The sequence below is a fragment of the Mus pahari genome, chromosome 2, assembly GCF_900095145.1.
Source record: "Mus pahari chromosome 2, PAHARI_EIJ_v1.1, whole genome shotgun sequence".
NCBI classification, from domain to species: domain Eukaryota; kingdom Metazoa; phylum Chordata; class Mammalia; order Rodentia; family Muridae; genus Mus; species Mus pahari.
Window position 1 is genome coordinate 90,217,090 of NC_034591.1, and position 11,853 is coordinate 90,228,942.

The 11,853-nt window shown below is 50.5% G+C and overlaps 1 protein-coding gene across 1 annotated transcript in view; it reads left to right on the forward strand.

The window, feature by feature from the left end:
- The first annotated feature begins 4,183 nt into the window (after positions 1 to 4,183).
- Positions 4,184 to 11,853, forward strand: part of Sftpb (surfactant protein B) — an 8,975-nt gene continuing 1,305 nt past the window's right edge. Inside the window, exons 1-9 of the mRNA XM_021191758.2 lie at positions 4,184 to 4,247; positions 4,548 to 4,675; positions 5,199 to 5,270; positions 5,362 to 5,487; positions 5,975 to 6,139; positions 6,332 to 6,421; positions 8,676 to 8,859; positions 9,554 to 9,714; positions 11,301 to 11,381. Coding sequence (XP_021047417.1) covers positions 4,184 to 4,247; positions 4,548 to 4,675; positions 5,199 to 5,270; positions 5,362 to 5,487; positions 5,975 to 6,139; positions 6,332 to 6,421; positions 8,676 to 8,859; positions 9,554 to 9,714; positions 11,301 to 11,381 — 1,071 coding nt within the window. The remainder of the gene's footprint in view (positions 4,248 to 4,547; positions 4,676 to 5,198; positions 5,271 to 5,361; positions 5,488 to 5,974; positions 6,140 to 6,331; positions 6,422 to 8,675; positions 8,860 to 9,553; positions 9,715 to 11,300; positions 11,382 to 11,853) is intronic.

Consider the following 11,853-nt stretch of genomic DNA (forward strand, 5'->3'; position numbering starts at 1 on the left):
TTCTATGCAGCATCCAAAATTGTCAAGTGCAAGGACACAGGGTTGGGAGTGCAGCTCAGTGGGTAGACTGCTTGACTTGAACAAAGCCTTGTGTTCAAGCTCCAGTACCACGTGAACTGGGCACCAAGTCACAGGCCAGAGGATCAAAAGCTCAAAGTCATCTCCAGCTACATATCAAGTCTGAGGACAGCCTGGTCTATGTTGGAGCCTACTCAAAACAATATAAATAAACCCTGTGTGTGTGTGTGTGTGTGTGTGTGTGTGCGCGCGCGCGCGCGTGCGTGTTCGCGTGTGCGTATATGCGTGTGTGTAATATTTTGTAGAAACAAAGCTGATAGAGCAACCCCCAGTACTAAAAATCAAGAACAAAACCCCCACAAATTCACAGAAACAGAAAGAACGATGGTTATCAGAAACTGGGCGACAGAACAAAGAGGAGTTTAATGGGTGCAGCCTCTCAGCTTTGCAAGATGAAAGTGTCCTGGGGATCTTTTTCACAACGTGACTATCCTCAGAGCTGGCCTGGCCACAAACACACAGTTAAGATGATAAACATTCTCTGGAGCGGGGATTCTGCTGCACGGAGCTCACTTTAGGTACCACAGGGGGGAATCCTGTTCTCCAAGAAAAAGGATTAAGCTCAGCTTGTGAGCCAGCTGTGCAAATGCTGTTCCCTGAGATAACATCAAGCCTCCTGTGCAGAAAAAGTGCTTTATCTGTGTTTCTTATTTTATATAAACAACATAAAATACTTAAAAGACACGGGAAGGGCTGCAGAAATGGCTCAGTGGTTCAGAGTGCTTGCAGTGAAATCCTGAGGAGCAGAGTTCAAATCTCATCATACATGTAACAAAGCCAGGTATCTTGTGCACCCCTGGAACCCCAATTCCGAGGCAGGCGGAGGCAAGAGGATCACCGGGGTTTCCTCATTGCCAGCCTAGCCAGGAAAATGTGATCCTCACATTCAAGGAGAGCCAGGAAGAGGCAGGGTGATACTCAAAGACACTTAACTCTATCTTCTGGCCACTGTAGCATGCATAAGGTGCACACACTGTGTGCACACCTAAACACATTCTCAGACATACACACATACACACACAATAAAAGTAAAAATCCTTTATTTAAAGATACAATTTAGAGTTTGGAGAGATGGCTCAGTGTTTAAGAGCACTCGCTGCTCTTTCAGAAAACCCAAATTTGATTCTCAGCATCTATATTGGGTGGCCAATGACTACTTATAACTCTAGCTTCAGGGAATCTAATGCCTTCTTCTGGACTTCAAGGGCACCTGTGAAGGCACACAGAGGCACGCGCACGCGAACACACACACACACACACACACACACATACACACACTAAACCTTTTTTAAGGATACAACTTAGTAGTATTAGTATTTTTAGGGCTGGGCATGTGGATCAACTGTAAAGAGCATGCTTAGAGAGTGTGAGTTCCTGAGTTTGGGTCTCAGCACCAAATTACTAAGTGCTCTGGAAGAACAGCGAGTGCTCTCTACCCCCAAGGTTACCCATGGTCCTTTCAGATATATAGATATGCATAATTTATAATTTTATAAATCTTAAAATAAAATAGTAAGCTTTGGTCTCCAGTTTGTTGATACAAGTGACAAGTTCTGGCCTCATAAGGCCTAAGCGTCTACTCTGAAACCAAACCTGAGTATTCCGGGCCCGGACACACAGAGGCGGATCACTCCAAATATGTTCCAAGTTCAGAAGGGTTGTTTTGTTTTGTTTGTTTTTGTTGTTTTCTTTTTGGAATGGAACAGAGAAAGTGATGAATCAAGATGCCTTTCAAATTTATCAGTGGAGACATCAAGCAAATGGTTACAGGAAGTCAAGAAAACCTCCACCCTGGTCCTCGGGTGTTGCCTGGCTGTGTCATGAGTGGTGGGAGCTCAGGGTCTATTGTACATCTGAAATGAAGGCCCCTAATCGTCACAAGGGTGTGAGATGGCACACCGAGTAGGCAGTAAATGGCTCTTGAGAAGATAATTTAGCTGCAGGTGTCTGACATTTCAGCTCTCCGCAGACAGAAGTCTAGCCAGCCAGTCATCCTTCTTGAATGTTTAACGTGTGTCTAGCTTTTTTCTGGAAACTTCAGTTCACATGCTTAAAGGAGACCAAGGTTCAACTTCCTTTGGTTCCCAAGTCCAGATTCATCTGACGTGGTCACCCCCACCACACTGCTTACATCTCGTTCCTGTGACACTGAAGATATGTGTCTGAGAGGGCTTGGTGGCCAAGCCGGTACCATGTCTATACTGACCCTAAGATTAGTTCCTCGGGTCTGAGGAGTGCAGCAGCACTGACCGTTCAGGCCCTGGTCAAGGTGGAACTGGAGCTTCTTCCTTGGTTTCTTTCCAAGGAGCCACCGAGAGGCAGAAAGAAATGAAGAGACACAAAGCAAGGCAGAATGGCACTTCCGATGACACTGTCCCCATTGCCCGACAGATACGGCTCTAGACTGCAGCCAAAGGACTCTCCGAAACTATTAACAAAGTCGTGAGAATTTGTGACCAGTCTGTGAGGTGCTGTGTCTGACTGTCACACCACTCAGGACATCATCAGTGTCACCAGTGGCACAGTGGAATGCCTGGAGAGCTGAAAAACACAAACGAGGCAGGTGTGGTGGGCATACACCTGTAATCCCGAGGACACGTAAACCTGGTGTGGCAGTGCTCACCCATGTGTGGCGGCACTCAGGAAGTGAGTGGAGGCAGGAGCATTAGGAGTCTAAGGTCATCCTCAGCTATATCAGCAAATTTGAGACCAGCTTGGGCTACATGAGTCCTTGTGTTTTTAAAAAAAAAAAAATCAGGCAGTGGTGGTGCATGCTTTTGTTTTTGTTTTTGTTTTTTGTTTGTTTGAGACAGGGTTTCTCTGTATAGCCCTGGCTGTCCTGGAACTCACTCTGTAGACCAGGCTGGCCTCGAACTCAGAAATCTGCCTGCCTCTGCCTCCCGAGTGCTGGGTTTAAAGGCGTGCGCCACCACACCCGGCTTGGTGCACGCTTTTAATCCCAGCACTCGGGAGGCAGAGGCAGGGGGATTTCTGTGTTCGAGACCAGCCTGGTCTACAGAGTGAGTTCCAAGACAGCAAGGGCTACATAGAAAAAGACCTGTCTCTATAAACAAACAAAACAAAACAAATAAAAAAAGCAGATCTCATGACTCTCTGAAGAAGGCCCTTTCCCAGCCGTCCTTGGGGTTAGTTGTAACTAGAGTAGCAGGCTGTAGTGTCTCAACAGAAACTACAAGAATCCTGGAACCACTTCCAGGGTGTCGTTTTACATCACATGTCCAACTATTTACTTTCATCATGGGGCTAGCTCCCACCCCACATAGCCTGTGAGTGCTGGAAGACTTTCTAGGGAGCCTCCTTCAGAAAGGGACTGGCAGGAATCAGATAAGGATCAGGGTCCTGATGGCCGGGGGTCGGGGGCAGTAGTGGCCTAATGCACTCAGATAGCACCTGCCCTGCAGCGAGCCCTGAGCTTCTTTTTCTCTGGGGCCCAGCCAGGCGCGGACATAGCCTCAGAGGACCACATGTCAGCTGAATCCCATCTCATGCCCAGGAGCGGTGGCTGGAGGAGATGGGCATCTGTTTCTGAGAGCCACAGGGGACACAGAAATCTCAGCCTCATAGGGCACTTCCTGTTTGTCTAATGCTCCTCTCCCTAGCACCAGTCTATAGAATCAGAGGATGTTAAAGTAAGGGGGGAGTGAGAGGTCGGCGGCCCCAGGAGCACCATAAGTGTGCCCTTCCGGCACTTACCCTGCATCAAGAGCCAGGCAGGAAGCTCTCGAGAGCATTGCATAAGAGTAGAAGATTGAGAAGCTGGGGTGGGGCTAGAGAGGCTCATTCTGACCCCACTCAGCATCCCTTGCACAGTCCAGAGCGTGGGGATCAAACGAGACCCCCTTGTTTGAAGATGAACAAAGTCAGGCTGAGGGGGTTCAGGAAGGGGGTAAAGGAGAGGACTAGGAACCGGCATCGGCCAGCACACGGGAGGTGGACAGGAGTGTCCCTGCTGAGAAGACCTGGAGGGCTCTCAAGACACAGGCAAACACTGAGGTCAGCCTGTTCCCATGGAGTCCAACCCCCAGGTCCTCTCCCCCACTATAAGAGCCCATGAGTCAAGTAGGGTACTAAGCAGTAGGCAGCCATGGCCAAGTCACACCTACTGCAGTGGCTACTGCTGCTTCCTACCCTCTGCTGCCCGGGTGCAGGTGAGTCCCCGGCCTCCCTCACAGAGGCCTCTCCACCACGTACTGAGTCGACTCCATGCCCAGAAAGACCCCCAGTCTGCACATAATTCAGAATTTAAAGACCAGTTAGCTGAGGCACAGAGAGGCCCTAGGGGCTCATCCAAGGTCACAGTTAGTGGACGTTGAAGCAGGAGGACTCAGAGCTGCCTAGCAGAAGCAATGGCCACTCCTTCGCAATGAAACTGGGTTGGAGGTGGGGTGAAGGCAGGGTGTCGAGTGTACGCTGGATCCTGATGAGGGTTGCTCTGACCCCGACTCTAGCTGTCACGCCGGTCTCATCCCTGGATTGTGCACAGGGCCCTAAATTCTGGTGCCAAAGCCTGGAGCAAGCAGTGCGGTGCAGAGCGCTGGGGCACTGCCTACAGGAAGTCTGGGGGCATGCAGGAGCTGTGAGTAGCACCAGGCGGGCACTAGAAATCTGGAGAGGAGGAGCTGGGGTGGATTCTGAGCGGACCTTAGGGAAGTGGAGTTCCCACAAGGTGGCAGGGAATGATGGACTGGTATAGTGTGAAAGGAAATGGTGGGCAGAGTGGAATGGAAGGAAACATGGCGGAATGAGATGAATGGGGTGGGTGTAGTGGGTAAGATGGGGTGGATGTGTGGGTAAGATGGGGTGGGTGTGTGGGTAAGATGGGGTGGATGTGATAGGTAAGATGGGGTGGCTGGGAGGGTAAGATGGGGTGAGCATGTGGGTAAGATGGGGTGGCTGGGAGTGAGATGGACAAGATGGGATAGAACAGGGTGAATCAAGTAGGTGGCACAAAATGGGATGGACTTTGCACAGTGGGATGAGATGGGATGATGGGTGGGTACCTTAAGGTACCTGTCAGTCTGTGTCTGAGAAAGCCTTGGTCCCTGGAGCTAGGTGCATGCCCCCAACTCATTAACCCCACTTGAGACCCTTTCTTCTAGAATGACCTGTGCCAAGAGTGTGAGGATATTGTCCACCTCCTCACAAAGATGACCAAGGAAGATGCTTTCCAGGTAATGGGAAAAAGAACAGTGTACTCAGGGGACTCTGGTGGGGGCAGACCTCAGACTGACCAGGCTAATCCTCCCTTCTCTGCCCTCCCAGGACACAATCCGGAAGTTCCTAGAACAAGAATGTGATATCCTTCCCTTGAAGCTGCTTGTGCCCCGGTGTCGCCAAGTGCTTGATGTCTACCTGCCCCTGGTTATTGACTACTTCCAGAGCCAGATTGTGAGGACCCTGACCTATCTGCCACACAGTGCATGTGCCTAAGTGGCCACTTATCTATATAAGCGGCACCCCAATACATGCACACACACACACACACACACACACACACACACACACAAAACTTCCCACTACAGCCACAGGAAACTCAGTCTCTTCATCCAGACACCCAAATCAGAAAATCAGAGCCTGCCTGCTCAACCTATGACAGACATTGAGACCCGCCCTCCATCCCCACACATGCCCACATTCTTATTTATTGTCACAATATGCTCACCTGCACGCACTCTTTCCCAGACACATGCTCCAAGGCCCTACATAGTCCCATCTCTGTCTTTGTCCCTTCCATAGAGGCCAAAGATGCAGTACCTCACCCAGCCTGCTCCCCATAACCCCAGGCTCAAAGCTGTGGCCCTTGTCCCTGAGTATGAACCTGCCAGAGAGGGGTTCTCTCCTGACCCTAAAAACCCTCACCTGTTCCATGCCCTAGAACCCCAAAGCCATCTGCAATCATGTGGGCCTGTGCCCACTTGGGCAGGCTAAGCCAGAACAGAATCCAGGGATGCTGGATGCCGTTCCAAACCCTCTGCTGGACAAGCTGGTCCTCCCTGTGCTGCCAGGAGTCCTCTTGGCAAGGCCTGGGCCTCACACTCAGGTAAGCCAGCCCACCCCAACCCATTCCCAGCAGCTGCTGGGAATCCAGGTTAGCATGGCCACTGAGACGCATGGGCACCCAAAGAGGCAGAGCTCAAACTAGGAGGCAGAGATGGCAAGGTCGGGCAAGGTCAGACAGCCGGGCTGGGTGGTAGCTCCCAGCCTAACCACACTTCACCGCTTCCTTCCTCAGGACTTCTCTGAGCAACAGCTCCCCATCCCCCTGCCCTTCTGCTGGCTTTGCAGAACTCTGATCAAACGGGTCCAAGCCGTGATTCCCAAGGTAAGGACCACACAGAGCTCAGAGGGGCCCCCATAGCTGCACCTTCCTCCACCTCAACACTCCAAGAAAGCTATGAGGAGTTAGACAGGAGACACGCACACATTGCTCCTACCCAAGGAACCTTGAGGCTCAGGTATGGGAGGTTAGGTCAGAGCCAGCCTTCTCTTCCAACAGATCACCATCGGAAGGCTGAGAAGCACTGGTTGTCATTGTAGGGAAAAAAGTGCACTAATTTCTCAAAAACAAATGTTCCCCAATAGTCAGCATCTCTTCTATCCTCCAAACCCAAGGCAGTCTCTGCCAGTGCCTTGTCAGCTGAGGATGGTCCTCCCACAGATGCTCATGGCCTATCAACACTGCTGGGGTCCTGACACCCATGTCAGTCATAAAGACAACAGGGCACACAGCCAAGCCTTTCTGAAGCTTGTGTCATGGAAGGAACATGCAGATTATAGAACATTAAGAGCTGAGGGATCGCACAGATAAAAATGGTAGCAGACAGGTCGGCCAGGGAGAGGCTCTGAAGAGGGTAACAACTAAGCCAAGATCTGGGAGAAAATAAAGTCGCCAGGGGCCAAGGACATCCATCAATAAAAAATGAGCTCAATCAGATGTTGGGAAGAGGGACTCTGTAAGGAGGGACCAGGAGGAGGGGGCAGCATTTGGGATGTAAATGAGTAAATAAATATCTTTAAAATGAGCTCAGAGGGCTAGGAAGATGACTCGGTGAGTACAGTCCTTGCTGAACCTGCACCCACATAAAAGTTGGGGGGTAGCATTGCACATTTGTAACCCTACACACTGGGGAGTCAGAAATAGGCAGATCCCTAGAGCATGCTGGCCAGCCAGCCTAGCCAAATGGATGAGCTTCAGGGTTAGTGTGGGACCTTGTCTCAAAAACACATGGAGGGCCTGGAGATACAGCTCGACAGTTAGGAGCATTTGTTGCTTTCCCAGAAGAGTAAGTTGGGTTCCCAGCACCCCTGTCAGGCAGCTCACAACCCCCTATAACTGCTGCTCTAGGGAATCCAGTGCCCCCTTCTGGCAGCCAAGGGCACCTGCACATACGTGGCATACATATACTCAGGTACACATGCATAAATAAAAATAAATCTTTAGAAAATAATTAGGTAGGGAGAGAAGGGACTAAGGAAGACACTCGACATTGGCTCTGGCCTCCACACACCTGCTGCACACACATGTGCACGTGTACTCAAACATCTACATGCAAAACAAACACCCAGCCATAACAATCTGAACATCACTGAGGACTGTTAAGAGACAATGTGTAGACAGATGGAGACGGCATCTGAATTGCTAAGAGGGGACAGGCATCCAATGGGGGACCGTGCTGTGTTGCCAGGGAAGCCAAGAGAGAAGGCTGTTCGAGTGATCGGAAGGCAGCTGAACCATCAGGCAGGGCAAGAGTTAGGCAGGAGATGTGAAAGTTCCGAAAATGGGAGCAGGCTCAGCGAGGCTTCCTAAGGTCAGAAGCCATTCTAGCATGTTCTCCAGTCAGCAGGGACCAGAGAAAGGATAAGGCCAGGGAAAGAGTGTGGGTGGAGGTAATCCAGGAGTGAGGACCATTTCAGCAATGAGCAGCTTGGTCATTGACTACAATGACTGTTGATTTACGTCACCACGACAGGAGAACCATGTGTGAGTGTCTTAAGTGAAGTGCTCCATTTGGGAGCCATCACACTCCAGGGGTGTCCATACTCTGAGTCCTCCCCCTGCCTCAACCTCCTGGCACTGGGGCCAGCTTGTCACATGGGCTGAATAAGGAGTATAGGAAAAAGCCACACCCTGGTGACCTCTGTCGCCCTGGAGTGAGGTAGGAGACATGCTGGCTTTCCCAGGGGTTCCAAAAGCCAAAGACATGTCAGCTCTGGGGGCCAAGGGAAGGAACTATCTGTCTTCCTGATGCATAAGCATGGGGAAGTAGGTGGCCCTCCGGCAGGGAATGGGTTTGAGTTGGGTCAGGCTGTTAGAGGCCATGGCCTTGCAGCCCCCTTTCAAGTGACTCAAGCCTTTAGAGTCAGATCTGTATTTGGTGTCAGCTGCAGATTCTTTCAGTGACTCCAGGTGCACCTGAGTCCCCTGCTGTCTTGGATGCTCAGTGACCTGTGGACAGAACTGCTCTCTTTCCTAGAAGGGAGAAAGGGGATGCATCTGGGGTAGCCATTCAGATGGGCACAGTGACATTCTGCCAGAAGAAGGTCCTATGGTTGTCCTTTCTCCACCTTCACCCCAGGGTGTGCTGGCCGTGGCTGTGTCCCAGGTGTGCCACGTGGTACCCCTGGTGGTGGGTGGCATCTGCCAGTGCCTGGCTGAGCGCTACACAGTTCTCCTGCTAGACGCACTGCTGGGCCGTGTGGTGCCCCAGCTAGTCTGTGGCCTTGTCCTCCGGTGTTCCACTGAGGATGCCATTGGCCCTGGTAAGACTGCCGTCCCTTCTCCCGCTACCTCTCCCCAACTCACATCCCTCCAGTGCACATGGGAGGGGACATGGACAAGGCGGGGTTCAGGAACCAACACTACTTTTTAACTATTTATTTATTTCTATGGATATGGCTGGTTTTATTTATATAGCTGAGGCTGGCTTTGAACTCCTAATTCCCCTTCCTCAGCCTTTCAAATGTTAGGATTAAAGGCTAGCATGACTGTACTCAGCTTCTAGCTCTCTCCAAGTGGACTTCTCTCAGTTGAGTTAAAGAGTGATGGGTGGGGGGTGGAGAACAGGACAGAAGGCTAAGTTCTTTTTCTACTCCAGCTGGGACATATATATACCCCATGTATGCCTGGCTCCCACAGAGGCCATAAAGGATGTTGAATCCCCTAGAACTGGAAGAACTGACAGTTATGAACCACCATGTGGGGCTCTGGGAATTGAACCTCAGTCTTCTGGAAGAACAGCCAGTGCTCTTAATCATGGAACCATCTCTCCAGCCCCAGAACCAACACTTGTACAAGACAGTCCTGGGGGGGGGGGTTTAAAACAGTCTTACTACATAGCACAGGTTGGCCTCAAGCTTGGTGCAATCCTCCTGCCTCAGCCTCTCAAATACTGGCATGACAAGGTATGTGCCTCCTAGCCAGCTTGCTGGACAATTCTAACTGCTTTCTCTTTAGCCCTCCCTGCTGTGGAGCCTCTGATAGAAGAATGGCCACTACAGGACACTGAGTGCCATTTCTGCAAGTCTGTGATCAACCAGGCCTGGAACACCAGTGAACAGGCTATGCCACAGGCAATGCACCAGGCCTGCCTTCGCTTCTGGCTGGACAGGCAAAAGGTAGGGGGGCACACGGGTTGGACTTATGGCATATGTGTGATGGTGCTGAGCTAGAAGAGACTTTGTAGCCAGAGACACAGACGATGCTGGATCCCAGCCTGGTAGACAGGATGTGGGTCAGACAATGATGGGATTGTCACAACTGTAACTGGCTAGGAGACTTCGTGGACCCAAGGCTTTGGACTATGGAACATCAGCAGGCCTTCTTTATGGGCTAAGCACAAGAAAAGTCCTGTTAGTCCCAGCAGAAAAGGGTCATACTGTCCTTTCTTGGTGTCACTCAATGGTGTATTTGCCACACTGTTCTCCCAGTGTGCCATTTCACACCCATGATGCCTTTGACAGTACCTAGCAGGCACCAGAAAATGAGAAAAGCAAGGGTCAGCTGAAGCAGAAAAAGAACTTAGCCTTTTTCCAGGGTCCTGTTCTGCCCCACCCTGCTCCCTCTGTAGAAGTCCTCCTGCAGGAGAGAGCTGGAAGGTGGTATCATAGTGCTAGCCTGTAATTCTAGCATTTGGAAAGGCTGAAGAAGGAGAAATGTGAGTTCAAGGCCAGCCTCAGTTATATAAATGAGTTCAGGGTCAGCCTGGGCTACATGAGACCCTGTCTGGTGAAAGGAGACAGATATAGGAAAGAGCATGAGGAAAGAGGAGGAGGATTGGGTAAGGTGGCTCACTGGCATGGCCAGACAACCAAGTTTGACCCCTGGGATCCATATGGTAAACAGAATCAACTCCTGTCCTTATGAACAAACACACACACAAAACAAACAAACAAACAAACAAACAAAAAACAAAAAACTAATTTTGAAGCCAGGCTATGGTGGTGCACACCTTTAGTCCCGGCCCTTGGGAGGCAGAAGCAGATGGATCTCTTAGTTTGAAGCTAGCCTAGTCTACAGTGTGAGCTCCGGGACAACCAGGGTTACACAGAGAAACCTTGTCTCACAAAACCAAAACAAAATCAATGACAACAAAGAACTGAATAGACAGTTCTGTAAGCCTATAATGAATTCCCTCACTACAGTGGAATTTTCTTTAGAGGGTCCTATGTAACTTAAACTGATCTTGAACTTCTGATCCTCCTGCCTCCACCTCCCTTGTACTGAGACTACAGGATAGTACCACTCTGCTGAATTCCATGTAGTCCTGAAGTTTAAAGGTTTTATGCATGCTAGGCAAACATGAGATGATGCTGTATGGCAAGCCAGCTCCAGCTCCAATGCCCTGGCTTCCCCCAAAGAAACCTGTTTCAGCCAGTCAAACTTAGGTAGAGTCCTCTTTTTAAAGACTTATTTGTATGTGTTTTGAGTGCATGTATATATGGGCATCATGTGTGTGTAGTGCCTATGGGGGATCAGAAGAGGCCATCAGATTCCCTGGAACTGGAGTTAAGAGTGGTTATGAGCCATCATTCCTGTCCTTCAAAAGAGCAGCAAGTGCCTAACCACTGAGCCATCTTTAATGGTCAGCCAGGTACTGATGGAAAAACACAAACCCACAGTCAGGAGTGGCCGAGTGAGGTAGAATGCCAGGTCTGCATAAGTCCTTTTGTAGATGAAGTCTACATATTGTGTTTTTCCTCAGTGTGAACAGTTTGTGGAGCAGCACATGCCCCAGCTGCTGGCCCTGGTGCCTAGGAGCCAGGATGCCCACATCACCTGCCAGGTATGCCCATTCTTCAGCTGGTTCAGGAGTCCCCTCTGCTCCCACAGTCCCACCCTCCTTGGTCTATGACCCTCAAGAGCCCCATTGCTTGGATTCAGGAAGCCTAGGGTTCAGAAGCCCAGAACTAAGTGTACCCATAGAACAGGCTTTGGTCTTGGAGCAGAAAAGAACACATCCTGATAAGGTGGGAGGGGGCAAGTCCATGATGGGATGGGCAGCTGGGGGCTGTGGTATGATGTTCCTTATTGCATGTGGTGTGTTCAGTGACCAGTCTGTGTTCTGTGCCAGGGCTATAGTATGAGGTGGGGGTCCCACTAAGTCCCAGAGGCCCGTGGCTTAGGGAATGGCATTGGGGTCCTGAAGGTCACATCAATAGTGCCCACCATGCCGGGCGTGGTGGCACACACCTTTAATCCCAGCACTTGGGAGGCAGAGGCAGGTGGATTTCTGAGTTCAAGGCCAGCCTGGTCTA